At 38.3% G+C, this 21,743-nt stretch overlaps 1 protein-coding gene across 4 annotated transcripts in view; it reads left to right on the forward strand.

The window, feature by feature from the left end:
* The window catches only part of PAFAH1B2 (platelet activating factor acetylhydrolase 1b catalytic subunit 2), a 28,012-nt gene extending 10,698 nt beyond the window's left edge, over positions 1-17,314 (forward strand). For 2 of the 4 annotated variants that reach the window (XM_079105426.1, XM_079105428.1), the window contains 4 exons: positions 6,027-6,116; positions 7,712-7,828; positions 9,784-9,906; positions 13,557-17,314. In XM_079105426.1, the coding sequence (XP_078961552.1) occupies positions 6,027-6,116; positions 7,712-7,828; positions 9,784-9,906; positions 13,557-13,835 (609 nt within the window). In that variant the 3' untranslated portion in view covers positions 13,836-17,314. The remainder of the gene's footprint in view (positions 1-6,026; positions 6,117-7,711; positions 7,829-9,783; positions 9,907-13,556) is intronic. The other 2 variants (XM_079105427.1, XM_079105429.1) reach the window with 2 other exon arrangements.
* Positions 17,315-21,743: the final 4,429 nt, after the last annotated feature.

The following is a 21,743-nucleotide window of genomic DNA, read 5'->3' on the forward strand; positions in this document are numbered from 1 at the left end:
TTTAGCAAGGCTCTATGCAACTTAATGAGACCCTGTCTTAAAAGTTAAAAAAAGGTCTGGGGATGTGGCTCAGTTGTTAAACACCCCTGAATTCAATCACCAATACCAAAAAATAAAAACTTTAAAAAAATACTTTTCAGGAAACACAGGGACAGATAAAGATGTTTACTCTCACTATAAGGGATGAAATCAATAAAATTTATGTCAATGTATTTTTCAAAAAGTAAATTCGGGAGGTTGTAGCAAAAGGACAGGGAACCTGTAGGTTAAAAGGAATTTTAAAAATAAATTTTTAACATCCTACTTTATTTTTAAAAAACATTGAACAAAAATTGAAATGTTGAATTTGTACACTGGTTATTTATTGATATTAATGAATTACTGTTAATGTTTTTGGGGTAAAATTGCTATTGTTGTTACGGTTTTTAAAGAATTACTTACTGAAATATTTATACCTGGAATGATTTATCCTCAGTTTGCTTCAAAATAATCTGGGGATAGGGTGGGACAGTAGTTGGGGCTATGACTGAAATAACAGGTGCTAGAAACTATGTGCAGTGGCACACTTCTTTAATCTCAATGACTTGGGATGCTGAGGCAGGAGGATTGCAAGTTCGCAAGCAACCTGGACAACTTAGTAGACCTTGTCTCAAAATAAAGAATAAAAAAGGGCTGGGTGTGGTGGTGCACACCTGTAATCCTAGTGGCTCCGGAGGCTGAGGCAGCAGAATCAGGAGTTCAAAGCCAACCTCAGCAATTTAGTAAGACCCTAAGTAACTCAGTGAGACCCTGTCTCTAAATAAAATGCAAAAAAGGGCTAAGGATGTGACTCAGTGGTTAAGTGCCCCTGGATTAACTCCCCAGTAACAAAAAAGAAAGAAAGAAAGAAAAGAATAAAAAGGATGGGGATGTAACTCAGTGGTAGAGCGCCCTTGGGTTCAATCTCTATTACTACAAAAACAGAAGAAAAATGTTGCCATAAGTTATATTATTGATATAGCTAGTGACGGATACATGGAAATTCGTTGTGTTATTCTCTTTGAGAACATTTTATATGTTCCTTAATCGATTTTTTTTTTAAAAGGGCTATTGACAGACTCTACTATAGACAAATTTAATAGAAATCATTGCAAAACCTTTTAACTCGACGGTGATTAAGCACCCCCGGGTTCAATCACTAGTATCAAAAAAAGGAACAACAAAAAAAAGTCTGTTAATTTGAAAAATAAGGCTCAACAGTAGACTGAGGAAATGTTTGCAGTAAATACTGCAAATGAAGCATTGATCTCTTTGGTTACATTATCAATAAAAATATCCTTGGGCTGGGGATATAGCTCAGTTGGCAGAGTGCTTCCTCACATGCACAAGACCCTGGGTTCAATCCCCAGCACCTAAATAAATAAATAAAAATAACCTCAAGGTAATGTAAGTACCTCAATAGTCATGACAGGAAGTGTTTAACTTTCATTTCCTGAAATGGAAAAAGAAAGGAGAGGGTGGTATAGGGGAGCTAATAATCAGTTTAAGTGAAAATACAATAACAGTAATTCTAATACAGTATAGATTGTTATATAGCTCTTTTGTTAAAATTTGAAGCTCTATGCTGCATCTACTGTGAGAATGTAGGCCGTTCTCAGTAGTCAGACTGTTGACATTCCAGAAAATGTTGACATCACTCTGAAGGGATGCACAGTAACTGTGAAAGGTCCCAGAGGGACTTTAGTCACATCAATATAGAATTTTTGTCTCCTTGGAAAGAAACAGAAGAGGCTTCAGGTTGACAAATGATGGGGAAATAGAAAGGAACTGGCTACTGTTCACACTGTCCTTAGTCTTGTACAAAACACAATCAAGGGTGTTGCATTGAGCTTTTGTTAGAGACAAGATCTGTGTGTGCTCACTTCCCCATTCACATCATTATTCAGAAGAATGGGTCTCTTGTTGAAATCCAAGCCCAAGCTGTCTTTCTTTTCTTTTCTTTCTTTTTTTTTTTTTTTTGGTGGTGGTGCTGGAGATTGAACCCAGAGCCTTGTGCTTGACAGGCAAGCACTCTACAAACTGAGCTATATCCCAAGCTTTCTTGGGTGAAAAATTTGTAGGGTTCAGATTTGAAGACAGTTGTTGTTTATTCCATGTCTCAAGCCAAGAAAGATGAGTTAATTCTTGAAGGAAATGATATTGAACTTGTTTCTATTTTGCAAGCTTATAACAACTACTTTTGTACTATAAAAGAAAATGTGAAGTACCAGAACCTCTGGAACAACAGTAGATGCATTGAATAGAAGATGATGTGGCCATTAAAAATATGGTTATAAAAATCATACAATCACAAAGAAAAAGAAAAATGCTTATAGTATGATGATGAGTTTGGTTCTAGTGGCTGTCACTTATTGACTACCTATTGTGTGCCATACACTAGCAGAGCCTTTTTCGTAGAATGCTCATCTTAACTCCCAAAAGCAGGTGTGAAAACCAAGACTCAGATTATACTTGCTTTAAGGTCACAGGACTAGGAAATAAACAAGCTAGAATTTGAATATAGTTATTTTCCCCCTTAACCCCAAACCCATTGTGCCAGGAGGAGGTGTTCATGATGATAAATTATGTTTAAAAAAAATAAATAAATAAAAGATGGGGCGGGGAGTAAGAGGTAGGAGGTGAACATGAAGAAAGTGATGAGAAGAAAATTCCCTACCCAGCAGCAGCTTGGGATGCTGAGGCAAGAGGATCTTGAGTTTAAAGCCAGCCTCAGCAATGGTGAGGCACTAAGCTACTCATTGAAACCCTATCTCTAAATTAAAAAAAAATACAAAATAGGGCTGGGATGTGGCTCAGTGGTTTAGTGCCCCTGAGTTTACTCCCTCGTACCCACCCAAAAAAAAAAAAAGAAAGAAAATACCCCAAAGTGGTAATAGTTTGGTGGTTGGGGTTTTTTTTTTTTTCTCCCCCAAACCACCTACAGCTACCTCTGAACTTTATTAGTTTATTTTGATATTGGGAATTGAACCCAGGTGAACTTGACTACTGAGCTACATCCCCAGCCCTTCCTTCATTTTTTAAAATTTTGAGACAGGGACTTATTTTGTTGCTGAGGCTGGCCTCCAATCCTCCTGCTTTAGCTTCCCAAGTTACTGATGTACACCATCATTCACAACTCTACCTATGTACTTGAAATGTAAAGTGCTTGAACCTTTAGAACAACGGTGCTTAAATTCTGTTACTCTGTAAACATGAGTTATTTCATTGTTACATGGAGTAGAGAGTTGACAATTGAAATAGCTAATAAGTGTTTTGTTTTCTTTTTCATTTTTTTGGAGCTGTAAATCAAACCCAGGGCCTCATGCATGCCAGACTTGTATACTCACCACTAAGTTGTGCCCCCGGCTCTCTGTTTTATTCTTGTTTATCTCCACCTTTCAGTTTAAAAATACCTCTGGGAAAAATAGTGATTTAAAAAATGTTTATTGCACAAAAAATGGAAGCAAGAAAAGTTATGCTAGGCTGGCACACACCCATGATCTCAGCTGCTCAAGAGGCCGAAGCAGGAGGATTACAGGTTTGAGGCCAGCCTGGGCAATTTAGCAAGACTCTGTCTTAAAATTTTAAAATATTTAAAAGAGGCTGGGAACCTGATGTGGTGGCAAATGCCTGTAATCCTAGTGATTTGGGAGGTTGAGACAGGAGAATTCAAGTTCAAGGCCAGCCTCAGCAACTCATCAGGGTCCTAAGCAACTTAGAACCCTATCTTAAAAGGTGGGAGGCAGATTGTAACTCAGTGTTAAGTACCCCTGGGATCGTTCAGTCAGTAGTACCAAAAAACTGTTTTTAAATGAAAAAAGCTGGGGATATAGCTCAGTGGTAAAGCACTCCTAAGGTTCAGTCTCTAGTGCAAAAAAAGAAAGAAAAGGAAAGAGGGAGAGGGGAAGATAGCAGGCAGGCTGGCTATCCCTGATTCTGTCACTATGAAGGGAACTGTTTTAATCAAAATTGTCAAATTATTTTCAGAAATATTTTTATTACTTTCATTTATTCATCCCACTGTGTGGGTGAATATCTCTTCATCATTGTGTCATTTGCATTGCTGTTGTCAGCAGAAATACTTAAATAGCAATTCCATCTTAATTTCTAAGGGGAGCAATTGAATGTAGAGGTGGAGAAAAAGAAACAGTGTTCATACCTTCCTGAGGAGCTAGCTTAAAGCATCCTGTAAATTTGTTTCTGGGCTGAATATAAAACTTTATATCTTTTAGCATTTATGGTTAAAATTAATTTTTAAAAGTGTCTTAGCTAGGTGTGTTGGCACATTCCTGTATCTCAGACTACTCAGGAGACTGAGGCAGGAGGATCAGTCATGGCCAGGAATTCAAACCTGGTTTGGCAACTTAGACTCCACACAGGTGCATGCCACTCACTCACTCACTCACTCACTCACTGTCACTCACTCCCTCCCTACCCTTCTCTCTGTCCCAAACCCAGGCTTCTCTACCACTGAGCTACATCCCAGCCTCAGATTCTGTCTCCCAAGTACATGGATCTTGCTTGAATCCTGTTTTTAAAAACAGAAAAAAATTTAACTCTTGGAGTGATTGAAAATGGACTGAATATTGATGTTATGGGATTATTGTTCATTTATACTATGAGTTTATGGTCTCATAGAAGAATGTCCTTTTAGGAGATGCATACAAAATAATTAAGGAGGAGCTGGGGAGATAGCTCAGCTGGTAGAGTGCTTGCCTCCCAAGCACAAGGCCCTGGGTTTGATCCCCAGTACTGCAAAAAAAAAAAAAGAGAGAGAGAATGCCAAAATAATTTTTAAAAAAATTTTTATTGTAAACAAATGGGATACATGTTGTTTCTGTTTGTACATGGACTAATAGCATACTATTTGCATAATCATACATTCACATAGGGTAATGAGGTTTGATTCATTCTGTTATTTTTTCATTTCTCCCCACCCCTCCCTACCTGTCTTTTCCCTCTATACAGTCCCTCCTTCCTCCATTCTTACCCCCTCCCACCCCCCATTATGTGTCATCATCTGCTTATCAGTGAAACCATTTGTCTTTTGGATTTTTGAGATTGGCTTATCTCACTTAGCATGATATTCTCCAATTTCATCCATTTGCCTGCAAATGTCATAATTTTATCAGAGAATGTCAAAATAATTAAGGGACAAAGAATTATATTTGCAACTTCACCTTTAAATGGGTCAGCAAACAAAACGTGGGTTGGTTTTGTTTTTGGTACCAGGGATTGAACTCAGGGGCACTCAACCACTGAGCCACATCCCCAGCCCTAATTTGTATTTTATGTACAGACAGGGTCTCACTGAGTTGCTTAGCACCTCACCATTGCTGAGGCTGGCTTTGAACTCATGATCCTCCTGTCTCAGCTTCCTGAGCCACTGAGATTTTAGGTGTGCACCACTGCACTCTGCCCAAACCTGGGGAGTTTTTTAATTAAAGTTTGAGGAAGCTGGACCCTTTGGCACATACCTATGACCTGATTGACTTGGGATGCTGAGGCAGAAGGATTTCAACTTAGTTGAGGCCCTGTCTCAAAAATATAAAAAGGGCTAAGGATGTAGTTCGGTGGGATAGCACCCCTGGGTTCAGTCCCTAGTATGTGTATAGGTATATGTAAATAAATGAATGTATGAGGAAAAGATAAACTTTTTTTAAAAAAACATGAAATGTCATTTTCTTTTCTGGTTTCAGTGGAATTCTGGTTTTCTTGATCATACTAGAGTGATCGATATGGTAAGGGAGGAAGAGTGTTTCAGTGGATTACAAAATAAGAATAGCTTTAAGGATAAACCAAAAAGGTATTTCTTTGTTTGAGTTTGGGTTTGTTTTGGTTTTTGTTTATTTTTTTAGTGTCCACAGTCTTGCACAGGCTAAGTATGCACTGATCTATAACCCCAACACAAAAAGGGATGTTTTAACAGTAACTGGTTGTTCCTTCTAGGCCAAGAAATCTCAGGGAAATAAGTATCTGCTTCTAATTTTTCATTTTCTTCACACCAGCACAATAGATTTGTCCTGGACTGTAAAGACAAAGAGCCTGATGTACTATTTGTGGGAGACTCCATGGTACAGTTAATGCAACAATATGAGGTAAAGGTTTGATGCCACTAGTGTGTATTGTTAGTCACCAACAGACTTTCATTCTGAGCTGACCATATAGATTTATTCATAACTCTTAGAAATCAGACCTACCTGGTGGAATTCTTGGTGCCACCAAACATGATTTAAATTTAAAAAAAATGTTTGTGAACTGTCTCTTTGTTCTGACTTCCAAGTAGTTTGATGTTATTTTTACTTCCCATAGGTGTGATTTTCAGTTCTTCCTCTTATTTGTGTGTGTTCATTTAAATTTGTCCTACTCATGATTCTCCCTTTGTATTTTGCCATTTTCCTATTTTATGTATTTTTGTCTTGTTTTTATTTTTCAATTTAAATCTGTGGGACCTACTGATGCCAGTGTCTCTACACCAACTGGTGTGGATTTAAAGCATTTAGAACACTAGTTTCTTTGTTTTTCTTTTCCTCCCAAGGTTTATTATCCAGATGGATAATAATGTTTTTCCTTTCTTTCTGAATCATCAACCTACTTCTCTTCCTAGAGCATTCATTATGAAAAAAACTACCAAAAGAGTTCTCTTCAACTAAATTTTCCCCTGAAGGCAATGTTGGAATTCTTTTTTTTTTTTTTTTTTTTTTTTTTTAACTCTGTGAATCTTATCCACATCAGTTGGTACCCCAGAATTGCCTGAGCAAGCGATGTCCAAATGGCTCTTAAAACTATAGCCCCAAACAGTGAAGATTAAAGATCCCAGTTGTGCTCCCAGGTATGACATGCCCAACTGGACCCTATCAAGTTCTCAAAAGACTAAAAACTGTTTCCTTGCACCACCAAGACATTTGTAGGTAGCTTATCACCTTGAGCAAAAAAGAAGGGAGAATACCCAACATGAAAAGATTACTCATTCACTTCTGGATCATCCCTAAAGTCCAGGCTGCTGGTTTGGTTCACCATGAGCAACAAGTTGCCTTTACAAGTGATTGTTGCTCCTTTCCTTACAAACTAAGAGGGCCACCAGAGGGCACCTTTCTCCTGATTGGTTCACCAAAACTGTTATCACAATTAAATGTCTGGCCTGTCTGTCATTGCTCAAATACCAATATTTGGGAGACAGATGTTGGTTGGAAAAAATCAGGTTTGTTTAAGGCTAGCCCTGAAGAAAACAGAGAGGATAGCTATTTAAAGCTGTCTTACTTATTTTTTTGGTGAGGAATTCCAAATCTTTTTTTGAGGATTGGGCATTTTTCTGAGGGAAATTTAAAAGAAGACATTGCTTTATTTGGTTTTGACTCTTGTGTTTCTGCTTCATCCTATTTTTTTAAAAAAGTTGAATAATTGAAAAGGACAGTTTATTGAATTGGCTACTTAATTAAGAATATTGGTATCTTTTAAGGGGCATCAGATTGAGTTGTTATTGAGTTCTTGAGCAGAGCCTCACTGCTGCATTAAGAATTTAAGTTACAACAATGGCATCTTCAGAGCTGGTTAAATAGTGAATGGCACACGATTTGCAGTATGTTTGAGTAGAGAAAATGGAAATTATTTCAGATGCTTCACCATACATTGCAATTGAAGAATTTCATTCTCCACTAATTTTAACTTTACTAAACCAAGTTTTTCTCTTCAGATATGGCGAGAGCTTTTTTCCCCACTACATGCACTTAATTTTGGAATTGGGGGAGATACAACAAGACACGTTTTGTGGAGACTAAAGAATGGAGAACTGGAGAACATTAAACCTAAGGTGAAATGAAACTCATTTTTTAAAGAATATTATTAATCTTAAGTCTTTTTCAAATTAAATTGTTAAATTATCTGAAATTGTAGTTTAAAAACAATTGCTTTAGTATTCTTCTTTGCTTCATGTTTTACATATTGTTTGCCTGGGTTGTATTTGAAGTTGTTACAACTAGCTCTCCCCCAAAAGAAAAAGAAATTATTAAAATTGTCTTCTTCAGTTGTAGGAAGAGATTTAGTGCTAACGATATATGTTTCCCTGTGGAGTGATGGACCTGGGGCAGTATGAGGGGGAAACTGTTCTTAAGTCAGCCCTGGGAGCAGGGCCATGTTTTGCTTCAGGAAGTAATTTGGATCTGTTTACCATAAGAACAAATTGGTAATCAAGTTCTCCAAGTTCCTCTGAAGAAACTTTGGAGTACATGTAAATAAATAAACATCTCTACCCAGTTCCTTATCACATTATAAACATCCTGAGTTGGTGTGCTATAAAAAAAAAAAGAAAAATCCCAAAGCTGAGCTGCTGATAAATTTTGGTTTCATTGAAAGTATCTATGGGCCTCTTTGGGTTTTTGGTCATTTTTTTTCCCCTTCCATTTGTGATGCTGTGATTTGAACCCAGGGCCTCCAGCATACTAGACAAGTGCTCTGCCACTGAACTACATCCCTAGCCCTCAGGTGCCTCTTTTGGGACAGAGCAGAAAGTTATTTTGTTGGATCGTATCATTAGATGTTTATCTCTTAAGTGACAATCACCTTGTAAAATGACTTTTTTTCCCTCTGGTATCCAGGGGCACTCAGTCCCTGAGACACATTCCCAGTCCTTATTTGTTTTTATTTTGAGACAGGGTCTCACTAAGTTGCTTAGTGCCTCACTAAGTTGCTGAGGCTGACTTTGAACTTGTAATCCTCCTGCCTTAGCCTCCCCAGCCACTGGGATTATAGTTGTGCATCACCACACCCAGCTTGTAAAATTATTTTTTTTTTAAAGAGGAAAGCTTGTTAAAACATTATCTAGCTTCTACCCCAGTTACTCTCTTCCTTGATTTCACTTGTTTATTTATACACATTATACTCCTTCGAGGGTTTCTTTTGTTATATGAGATATTCCTAATCAGGAAGAAGTCTCTTTTTTTTTTTTTTTTTTTAATTGTTGATGGACCTTTATTTTATTCACTTATTTATATGCGATGCTAAGAATCGAACACAGTGCCTCACACATGCTAGGCAAGTGCTCTACCACTGAGCCACAACCGCAGCCGTGGAGTTTTATCTATCTGTGATGTGAATTATAATTTTTTTTTTTTTTTTTTTGGAGACAGAGTCTAAGTTGTGTAGGCTGGCCTTGAACTTGGAATCCTGCCTCAGCCTCCCAAGTCGCTGGGATTACAGGCGTGTTCTGTTCCACTGTAGCTGCCTATTTTTATACAGTTGAGTCGATTAATCTTTTTGTATAGTTTCTGGATTTTGAGAGATTAGCTTCCAACTCTGTGATCATAGAGTTTTCTCTTTTCCTTTTAGTTTTGCCAATTAAATATTACTCTACTTGGAATTTATCCTGATAAATGATATGAGGTCTAAATCAATGTTTTAAGATAGCTGCCTAGCTGGGCATGGTGGTGCATGCCTGTAATCCCAGCAGCTTGGAAGGCTGAGGCAGGAGGATCTGGAGTTCACAGCCAGCCTCAGCAATGGCGAGGCACTAAACAACTCAGTGAGACCCTGTCTCTAAATAAAATACAAAATAGGACTGGGGATGTGACTCAGTGGTTGAGTGCCTCTGAGCTCAATCCCTGGTACCAAAGAGATAGCTGCCTAGTTGAAGTTATCCAACACCATCTGAGAAGCTCGCATTTCTTTCTTTGAATGTTGAAATAAGATTTTCATCTAAATGGTGGACATTCCTTTATTTCTGGGTATTTATCCTCCTCCCCCCCCCCCCCTTTTCTTCTGCCCTTATAGGTCATTGTTGTCTGGGTAGGAACAAACAACCATGAAAACACAGCAGAAGAGGTAGCAGGTGGGATCGAGGCCATTGTACAGCTTATCAACACAAGGCAGCCACAAGCCAAAATCATTGTATTGGTATGTAGTCTTTGTTGAGTGGAAAATTTGATTGATATCTTTAGGTCTGCTGAGGAATCTTTTTAAAAATGCTGTGGCTCATGAATCTGGAGAATCTTTAGGTGAAAGTTGACCTATTTATTCTCTGATGTATCCTACTATTACTGGTCTCATCATTCCCTATACAAACTGTAGGTCATATTTTTTATCTGCTTATCTTTGTTCAGAAATATGGAAATCCTTTGTTATAAAAATTAAGCATGGAGATTTGTCCAAATCCTGTATCTCTTTTTAATAGACCTGGGTTTAGTTTAGCTTTATTATTCTCGTCTCCTATTAATATGTTAAAGGTGTTACACTAGTATTAGAATCTCTGAATTCCCTAAAGCATCAGAAATTCTATCAACAGGAAAAGAGGAACAAAACAAAACAAAACAGAAGAGGTAGTACTTCATAATCTTACCTCAACAGAAGGTGCTGTCTTTTGTAAAGTTAAACTAATTCTTCATAGACTCAAAGATAAATAGCTATATTTCTTAGTGTAAAATTCTAGCTGAAAATTTAGTTATATTTGAAATGTACCTTTTAGTAAACTCTGATACGTACTTAGTTCTTTAAAGAGATAGTGTTAAGAAGGTAGTCATTTGTTCAACAGACATGAGGATCACTTTGTACAAGGCACTATCCTAGGTGCCCCTAGCACACAAATATGAACAGGGCATCATCCCTCTGAAGGAGTCCACAGTCTAGTAGATGGAAACAGCAGTATAGAGAATTACTCTACTCTTGTGTATACTAATGGGAGTGAGGGAAGAACAAAGGATGTTTTCGACAATCGTTGCCATGTTTAAATTTACTTTTAAAGAATTCATAGTTCTCCAGACAAATGGGGAAGGAAGAGATTTTAAAGCATTACAGAGAAAAAAGAAGAAAATGATCAAAGACTTATATCTGTTTATATGTGTTGGGTCAATACAGGAGGATATATAAAGTTTGAGCCTCTTATGGTTAGGAGAAAGAGACCAGAGCCAGATCATGTAGGCTAGTATGCTATGCTAGGGAAACTGGACTTGTCTTATTTGTGCTACAGAGCCAGATCTTATTTTTTCATTCCATAGTGTTTAATTTACTTGTTGATATATCCTACATTATTCCAGAAAGGATTGTATTGTGGTTAACAGTTCATTTCTGAAGTACGGTGACAAGAATTTAGCAGTTGCTGAGGAACTATTGTGTATGAATGTTGCTGGGTAAATCTTCCATAAATATTCTTTGTTTCATGCAGACTTTCAAATTTGACATATGGAAGTGTTAACTGTGAATATTGGGAATAACCTAAATAGATTGTTGTATAGGGACATGATTACATGTCATTGAATATATTAGTGTTAATTACATTATAGTTATGAGGATTGTGTAGAAACAGATTTTATGATATATTTAGGTGAAATGTTGACCATCAATAGTCATATTAAGGGGCTCGGGAGATAGCTCAGTCAGTAGAGTGCTTGCCTTGTAAGCACAAGGCCCTGGGTTCAATCCCCAGCACCCCCCCAAAAAAAGTCATATTAAGGAAGATGCCATGCAAATGCATAATTTTTCTCATCCTTGCCAAAAAAAATCTCAATAAATCTGTTTCCCTATTCTTGAGATGTAATCATTCTTTATGATTTGATTGCTGTGCTTTCTTTGATAGTCAGAACAAAGTATATATTTATTGTTCACTGATCATCTTTCCTGTCGTTCATTATATCTCATCCAGACTTTGATATGTCAGCATTGAGAATTGCTCTTCTTTGTTAATGCTTGGACACAACACCTCGTGGTTTTAACAGAAGTATGAACAAGGGTTTAGGATTGATTTCATTGTGTGAAATTTTTGATACACTTAACAAGGATAGACAGCAGTCGATCAGGATAATAGAGTCATAATTCTCTATGGCTCTTTTGGAGCTATAAACTCATAAAATAAATTGGTAATCCGGGCCCCAACATTTTGCTGAAAAGTATTAGACATGAAAATGTTTGTATTTTGAGCATATATATATTTCTCTGAATATATACTTCTGTTACCATACAGACCCTGTAGGAGAAACTACTGGCAAAATTTTTGCCTAAATAACAATAACTTCTTGTGCATGACATCATTCTGTTAGGTATCAACCAACTGAAAGGTGGGGATTTCTTTTCCTTTCTCCTTTTTTTTTTTTTTTGGTTACCAGGGATTGAACCCAGGGACACTTAACCACTGAGCCACATTCCTAGCCCTTTTTATTTTGCTTTGAGACAGTGTCTCACTAAGTTGCTGAGAATCCTGCCTTAATAACCACCTGAGAGTCGCTGGGATTACAGATGTGTGCCATTGCACCTGGTTAGGTTGGAGATTTCTGACAATACTTAAGTAATGGGATCAGTTTTCTGTAAAGACTACTGCTATTTTGGGATGCTAAAACCTTGCTCTATATAAGAGTAAGCTTTTTTCTTTTTAGTAGGAGAACAGACATCTGATCTATCTAAAAATCATTAGTTTTTAAACCAAAGGGGGGAAATATCTAATTTGGTTATCAGATCACTAACACAAATTAAAATCAATTTAAGGGGCTGGGATTGTAACTCACTGGTGAGTGCTTGCCTAGCATGTCTGAGGCACTGGGTTTGATCCTAAGCACCACATAAAAATAAGTAAATAAAATTATTGTGTCCATCTACAACTTAAAAAAAAATCAATTTAGGACACATTGTTTTATCCTACCAGATATGTGGCTCTGATTCACCAAGACTGCATTGGTTCTAATTCTCTTCTAGTGTATTATGGTGTAGCATTAATAAGTATGGCTTGGAGCTAGATTTTTTTGGTAGCTATATGAAGAAGGGATTGAACAGAGAACAACATTGGAGCTAGGAAATCTAGTCAGGACATTAATTGAAGTGAGTGATGATAAGTTCCTGAGCTATAGCAGTGTACATATTTAATCAGGATGAAGAAAGGTAGGTGGTTTAGAGAATATTTAGGATACAAAAGCACAGTAATTCAATGATAAACAGATAAGGTGTGTGGAATGAGAGACTCAGGGATGTTGGCATACCAGTTGATAGAATGTAACAACATAGTTTGAGAGGAAGATGATGAATTGCTTTTGTACATGTTGAGAGTACCTCAAGTGCATCCAAGTTTGGTTCTGTGGCCTGAAGTTCAATGTGTAATTCTGAAGCTCTAGGAAAAGTAGACTGAAGTGTGCAGAGTGGAGGTAGTAGTAAGCTAAGGGTAAGTCCCTAAAGAATACCAGCCAGGGCCTGGTGTTGTGGCTTAATGGTAGAGCACTTCCCTAGCATGTGTGAGGCCCTGTGTTCAATCCTCAGCAGTAACACACACACACACACACACACACACACACACACACACACACACACATATAAAATAAAGGTCTATTGACAAGTGTAAAAATATTTAAAAAGAAAGAATACCAGCCTAGAAATCAGGGGCAGGAGGAGGAGAGAAAAATTAAGAAGTACCAGTGAGTTTCAATTTAAACTAGTCTAGGGTTTCAGAAATCAAAGGTTATTTACAGTGTGAAATGAAGTAGGTATTCCAGAAATAATCTGAACTCACAAACTTGTGAAGAAAAACAAATGAATCTTCAAACTTAATGTTCTTCTCTGCTTTGCCCCAGGGTTTATTACCTCGAGGTGAGAAGCCCAACCCTTTGCGGCAAAAGAATGCCAAGGTGAACCAGCTTCTCAAGGTTTCTCTGCCGAAGCTTGCCAATGTGCAGCTCCTGGATACAGATGGGGGCTTCGTGCACTCGGACGGTGCCATCTCCTGCCATGACATGTTTGATTTTCTGCATCTCACAGGCGGGGGCTATGCAAAGATCTGCAAACCCCTCCATGAACTGATCATGCAGTTGCTGGAGGAAACACCTGAGGAGAAGCAGACCACCATTGCCTGACTGGCTCCCATCCGTGTTAATAGCATCCCAGCTTCCTCAGATCAGTTACATCACTGGCACTACAGAATCCTCTTTCTTAAGGCACTTTGCATTGTAGAATGCTCCTGGATGCTCATATCTAGTGTTCGAAGGGGAGGAGGGATTTAAACTGGTCCTGTATATAGAGGGTTTGTTTGACACAGGAGAAAAATTAGCCAAGAAGATTGTTGTTTAAATTGATTTGAAACCAGAAGGTGACTTTAGTTGTTTGTGTGACACATTCATTGAATTATCACTGTTTTTCCTAGGATATCATCAAGCCCAAGTACTGAACAATATGAAGATTCTTGTCTTGGCCTTTTTCTATGGATTATGTCATATATAATAATTATCAGAATCACACTTACTTGGCTTTAAAACAAAATTTTTTCCCCATTTTTAAGGTTCATAATTTAACCTTTTGTTTTTCTCATGTGTTTCAGTGTTTTCTTAACATATAGCATCATATTAAACATGCGTGTCACTCAGAGATGGGAGATGCTATAGTTACAAGTGAATTTGTATCATTCTTTATCTTTCCTATGCTTAACAGTGAAAAATAGGTTTTGCCCCCTTTGGCAAACTCTTTGGAGGGTATTATTTTTATGCTGCTGAATATCATGTCTATAATAGACTCACGCATGCAGCCTTTCCTCCTCTATTTCTCATCCCTTCTCTCTCTCTCTTTCTCTCTCTCTCTCTCTTTTTTTTTTAAATTTTACTTTTGGGTCCTTATTGACCTTACAAGCTTTTAATACATTTTGACCTAGGAGCTCTGTTGCTGGAAGTCTGAGTCCCCAGCCAGTTACTCTTATAATGATATTACTGATGTGTATGTAACTCATTCTTGTGTGTGGTGGTCTGTGCTAGAGTCTGTGTAGTGTTATCCATGTTCAGAGTTCTGGTTTGTTTTTCCATTAAAACCTGTTACAGTTTCCTTTTATGAAAGAAAAAATCAGAACTCTGTTTCTCATTCCATAATGCCTGACATTTCAAATTTCATAGTATCCTATGGTGTATATTTTTAATTTTTACAGTGCTGGGAATCAAACCCAGGGTCTTGCACATGCTAGGCAAGCACTCTACCACTGAACTAACCTTCCCCCCAGCTCTGTATTTTTTTTTTTTTTTTAATATCAGTCAAAAATTTTTTGACTTATTTTATGAGAAAACAGTGAAGCTATTAATAAGCATTCTACCTTTATCCCAGCAGTTTAGTAAAAAAGAACTAGGTTCATTTAACTTTTCAGGTTTCTTATTAATGTATCTTTATATGAGAATTTCAAAAGAGCTCTTTATAATCTTAATGGTTTGCTGAACTATAAGAACTGCCATTTAAAAGAATAATGGAACAGTAGGTGGTTTATTGTTTAATATACCTATGAAATACATATAAACTGGATCTACAGACATTTTAAACTGGACCAGGTTGGGTAGTGATATGACCCATCAAAATGTTCTAGAGTGATTCTGCTTAATATTCAAATTCAGTAACTAAGGTATATGTTTTATGTGCTGCTTGCAAAGCAACTGGCAGGGCTTTGTGTGTTCATGGAAAGGTACTGATCTGTGTAGTACTCACATCTGACTGAGGATTGAACTTGGGCTTATTTTTTTCTTGTCAAGCCTCTTTCTAGAAATTTATTTTGTCTTTTTGTCTTTAAAAAGGATTAGTTTTCTGAATGTATCATGTCTTCATTAACAACAGAAAATATACATGGTGTTTACTGAAGTTCACTATATTAAAATTTCCTTTTTATTTTTGGTAGCCTAGGTTCTTCAGTTTTTCAAGACAGATTTTTTTTTTTTTTTTTTTTCCTTACTGAGATATAGTTGCAGGAAGGAGAGTTAATTAAGCCAGAATTCTGTGTAGAAAGACAGGTTTCTATCTGGTCTTTTTGTGTCTGTCAGAGGTGATGGAAATATGGTCCAAATAAATCCCTTAGGTTACTCCTGCAGCATGCGCTCTAGCTTCTCTCGTCACTGAGGATCAAGTATCACTTTGTGAGCTAGCCTCAGCTTCTTTGCCTGTATGTATAAACCTCAGATGATAGTACATTTTATATCTATCAGAGCTATTCAAGCAATAGTATTTGAACCACTAGCCTTTTAAATAAAATTCTGCCCTATTGCTAATATGCAGATGTTGAGTCCACTGTCATTTCTTGCCAAGATTTCATTGCACTGCTGTAGGCAAAAAGTGTCTTTTTTTACCTTGATTAACATCCCAGTTTGCTTCAGTGACAAAACTTCTTGCTAAGTCTTTGTACTTTTTTTAATATATAAATTTAATGCACTGTCCATGTGAAATGTCCTAGTTGTTATTGTGATTTAAGGGGCCAACTTTCCAGGCAGCTAGTAGAGATACTGTTCTGTTGATTTCCCAGAAAATTTTAATCCCTTTGTCCACCTGTTCCTGCTAGTTGACAGCCGGTGATGGAACTATAAAGATGTCTGTGATTGGGTTGAAGATAGATTGCCAAGGGTGATCTAGTGCAGGTTGCTTTGTTGCCCACACAATGTAGATTGCCATAGGCAGTGGCCTGGCCATCACCTTGAATCTTCTGTCAAAAATCTTAATCCACCAAGATGAATCTTAAGTAGCTCAAAAGAATTATGACCAGTGCCTGCCTGTAATCCCATCTTTTTAGGAGGCAGAGGCAGAAAGATCTCAAGTTCAAGACCAACGCAGGCAATTTAGCGTGAAAGACCCTGTCTCAAAACAAACGTGTTGGGGATGTAGCTCAGTGGTGGAGCGCTTGCCTAGGAAGCGTGAGGCCCTGTATTTAATCCCTAATATCAAAGAATTGTTAACTCTTGTTTTAAAAAAAAAATCTGGCTTTTTTTTTTTTTAAACCTAGTCACTGTTTACAGTTGTATGCTAAAGCCTGAAATACTGTCTGTGCTGTGATGTATGAACATTGCCAATTTTATATTTATTGCAGTGAAGAAGAAACTAAAAATATTTGAAAAGGAGGAGCATGTCCAGGCTCCTGAATCTGTGTGGGTGCATGTGGGAGCAGTGAGTGGGCACCTCTTGAAAGAAGGCTTTTTGGAGAGGAGCCCGAGGTTTCCCTGTGGTGTTCCTTGGGAGATCACTGCTGCTGGCTGACTGAACCTCCCCAAGGGGAGCTTGTGACTCTGCTTTGGCAAAGTTTCCTTGAATATTAGAACTCATTCTGTTTAGTGCATATTTCAATATAAATGTCAACATTTCACTCAAATTTGCTGATGTCTTTCTGTCTCCTTTTATCATAGTTTGGATTCCAGTGGGAAAAAGAAGGGATGGTTTTTTCCTACCTTATCATAAGAAAATTGGATACTTTGATCATTTTGTTTTTTCTTCCTGTGGAACTGAATGTACCAAGCTGTCTCTTACCTTCTTGGGGGTAGGTTGGGGTGAATAGTTATAAGGAATCCTTGGTACAAAAAGGGAAAAACTGTTAAATGTTTTAAATTGGTCCAGAGTATCTGGTAATTAAAAATAACTCTTAAATCATAAACTGACCTTTTGGCCCTTTTCCCGAATGCAATGTTTAGAATTGATTCACATAAAATCTCCCACTTTGCACTGTTCTTCCATTCCATACACTTCCAGGTTGGAAAATCTCTCCATTATTACCCTAAGGTTAAACCTGAGCACTTGAAAAATTTTGTACTGCTGAGTTTCTGTGCCATCCAGATAAAAAGCCTTGGTGGGCTGGGAATGTGGTTCAGTAGTAGAGGGCTTGTCTACCATGTGAGGCCCTGGGTTCCATCCCCAGCATTGCAAGGGGGAAAAAAAAATCCTCAGGAGAGGTTTCCCATCTCTTTACCTCCTGTGTGATTTATGTATTTTACTATTGACTAAGACGCCTAGATACTGGGTGTTGTATCTTGTCCAAGGTTAGTTGTAATTTAAATGATTAATCTAGGAAATGAACCCAGCTTTACCTGACTTAAAAGTCCTTGTCCTTTCTGCTGCTAATTCATGCTGAGGTATCTTTTTGGCTCTAGTTTTTTGTTTGCTGAGTTGATGACAGATCCCTAGTTTCCTTTCATTTGGGTCCTGACAGCCTTTCCACTTGAACCAAGTCTAGAGCTCCTTCAGTCTTTTTGCAGCCATAATAACAAGAATCATTAGATTTATTTAAAGTGTATTGTCTAACCATCTTGTTTCCCACCTTAAACCAGCAGTAAAATTAAAATGTGAATATGGAGCAAGATTTTTTGGTCGTATACATGAAGGGGTTCAAAGACTGCCTGGCTACTCTTACGACGGGATAGGCTATATGGCCTGCACTCTGGCTACTCTTACTAAAAATTCAGATTAATAGGAAGATACTACTTGACTGAATGAATTTAAGATCTAAAGGGTTGGAGATATAGTTCAGTGATAGAGTACTCGCCTAGCTTGTGCCAAGCCCTGGGTTTGTCCCTAGTACTGCAAAGTGGGGATAAAAACAATTAAAAGCTTAAGATTTAAGTAAAATCACAGTATGTTGCAGAAAGATAACTTTTAAAAAATCTTTATAGATGTTGATAGACCTTTATTTTATTCATTTATTTGTATGTGGTACATGCTAGGCAAGCACTCTACCACTGAGCTACAACCCCAGGCCAAAAGATAACTTTTAAGTAGCTAAGAGTTGACTTCCAAAACTATGTGGGGGAGGGGTGACCACAGTTGCAGATGAAAACATCACATGAAGGGTTCATTTCAGACCTTCAGAAAGCACAGCTGCCTCCCTTGGAGTCCACCACATATAAGGCTAGAACCATTTTGCAGAAAGGTTAGTCTGAATGTGTATGGTAGACTGCCTTATCTGAACTGGGTGAGTTTATCAGTCCCATTGTAACGTGACAACAGTGTAGGACATGAACCTTGAGCATGAACTCATTTATCACCCTCACTGCCCTAAACTGAAATAGCCTCCTCCAAGTATTCTCTTCTATAGATCTATGAGACTAGAACAAAGGTCAGTTACTCAACTGACCCATCAGTACCTAACCTGGTAATGCACCACACCAGCTAGTGGATATTCCCCTATAGTAATCCTCAGCAGCTGGAAATTTCACTGATTTTCGTATCATTGACTTCATTGCACTTCACCACAATGATGCTACTGAATTAAAATGTTTTACTTAAGTAGAATGATAAAACAGTGGTAATATTAAGATAGGTATTTTTGTTTTCCTAGTTGCCCTTCCATATCTAATCATGCCAAATTTCTCTCCATCCATGGAGACCCTGCCTTTTGCCAGCAGCTTTCATGTCCCCTTAGATCACCCAGCAGAGCATGGCACAGTGGGACAGACCTATAATCCCAGCCACTTAAGAGGCTGAGGCAGGAGGATCACAAGTTCTAGGCCAGCCTCAGCAATTTAGTGGGCCTCTTAGCAAGACCATGTCTCAAAATGAAAGGGCTAGGGATGTAGCTCAGTGGTTAAGCGCCCTTGAGTTAAATCCCCAGTACCAAAAAGGAAACAAACACCCAGCAGCAGTGAAGGCAGGCTAGGTCCAGAGATTTGCTCGTTTGTATCTAAATTAACCCCCAACAACCTCTTCAGTGGTCTAGCACAAGTGGAAGAGTTGTGGTGGGCTTAGAAACCAAAGGTCCCTCACAGAATCCATACCTGGGGAAAAGCCATGGCAAAGGTGAAATCTCAAGGTGGCTACATCGTTTCCCTGTTTTTCGTTTTTATGGGTCCCCCCCATACTGGGATTTGAATTCAGGGGTGTTCTACCACTGAACTGCACCCCCTGGCCCCTTTTTAATTTTATTTTGAGACAGGGTCTCACCAAGTTGCTGAGGCTGGCCTTGAACTTATGACCTTCCTGCGCTAGCCTCCCGAGTAGCAGGCATAAGAGGTGTGCACTGCAGTGACCAGTTACGTGTTTTTACATAGCTCTGAGGCAAAGATTTAAATGTTTTGCTAACTTTAAGAAGTCTTTTTGACTCTGCCTTGATTTTGTGCAATGCCTCTTAGCTTTCACTTATTTGCTAGCTTATTCTAACTTATTTACACAGAAATTACACACCAATCATGCTGTGCCAGCACATTTGTAAATAAATCATAACACTTCAGCATGCTGCAGCATGGTTCTTGACAGCCGCTGGCTTACAAGATCAAGTCTAAGATGTTAACTAACATCCAACAGTCTCCATGCCCTGACCCCTCTTTAATTCTTATTCTCTCACACTTTACCTTGAACTTTCATGCCCCTAGCATTGAACTTAAGTCTATACATTTCTCCTTCGTTGGAACCCCCTGTCTGGGATGTACTCCTGCCCCTTTCTTGGGCTAGCTCCTACTCATCTATCCCACAACGAAACCTTCTGGAGGAGTGTTTTCTGATTTCTCCTATTTTCAACTCTGGTCTGTTAGGTCTTACCTCTGAGTTCCTGTGATAACCCTCTGTAAATCTTTTATGATGGCACTTACTCTGTATTATATGCTTACCTTTTTCTTTACTACATTATGAGTGCTTAAGAACAGAGAATGTGCTTTAAATAATTATATTTGTTCCCAGCACCTAGCTTAGTGACAAGTACAAAACTAGGCACTGAGTGAAGGAATGAATGGGAAATTGAGCCTTGTGTTCATGGACATCTATCCAGTAACTGTCAGAATTGAAATAGGCACACAAATCTTTTGATTTTGATACCTAGTTCTTTCAATGACACCATGCTGCTGCTTATGAGAAAGAGATTATTTCTGCTAGTGATGAATAAAGGCAAAAGTGAAACAATTCATTTTAGAGCAACGCAAGCAGATGCAATACATAATACAAAACTTCTGGCGAATTCTTTTTGAATAGTTTGATTAGAACTAGATGGAATTAATAAAGATAATGTTTATAGGAAGAGGAGGTAGAAGAAAAAACTAGACTGGTTCAAAGGAACAAAGGTATTATGAATGAGAAAATCTTTGTGAGGGCTCTGTGGACCAATGTAGTAGAAGGTATGAGATGTATCCTAAGATGTGGGCTAGAGTGCAGAGAGAGGGTTTCTTCCTACTACTGAGAACAACATGGAATAACAGCTGGATAGCTGCATGTAATCTTTAGATACAGCCAGAGATGGGCAAAGTTCTTTAGGTGCATCTTCCAACATCTTAAAGAGAACTAAGCTTCTTGCTTGCTTTTATTTGTGTGTGTATGTGTGCACACGCACGTATGCATACTGGCAATTAAAACCAGAGGCACTTTACTATTGAGGTAGCCCTTTTTGTTTTTTATTTTTTGGTCTCTAAGTTGCTTTTGGCCTCACTGCTTGTCTGTGGCTGGCCTCAAACTTGGGATCCTCCTGCCCTAACCTCCCGAATCTGAATCTCTGGGATTACAAGTATGTACCACCACGCTGGCAAGAGACCCAAGCTTCTTGAAATTGGAGGATGACTGTCTCATTTTTATCAGTGATCTTTGGAGGCACAGATTTGAACTGATCAATTATTTATATGCTTGTTTCCTGTAACCTGATGACCAGCCTGGTTTCCTGGAAAGCTCTGATGATGGTTCTATCACATGTTCAGGGGGAACTAGATGCAGGGCCTGAATGTATTGCAGTCATTTCCCAGTTTGAATGGGGAAAGCCCAGTTTTAGGAAATGGAAAGTGATCTATCTCTAGCAGAAAGACCTGCCTACTTGGTCAAAGCTGCTTTCCCTTTTCCTGTTTTCTAGACAATAGTTTAGAATGGTGAATGCAGCAAAGCCCAGCACCACTGTGCAGTATTGGGACAATAGAGATAGGAAGTGGCTCCCGAAGGCTCAGAGTTTAATTTGTCTAAGACACACAGCAGGGATTTAACTATAGAACTTTCTGACATCAGAGTCTCCTTACTTTGGGGGCTGGGGGGAGGGGGTCGGAGGATTGATCCCAGGGCCTTACATGTATACCAGGCAAGCG

Source organism: Sciurus vulgaris, assembly GCF_902686455.1.
Source record: "Sciurus vulgaris genome assembly, chromosome: 11".
Taxonomy (NCBI): Eukaryota; Metazoa; Chordata; class Mammalia; order Rodentia; family Sciuridae; genus Sciurus; species Sciurus vulgaris.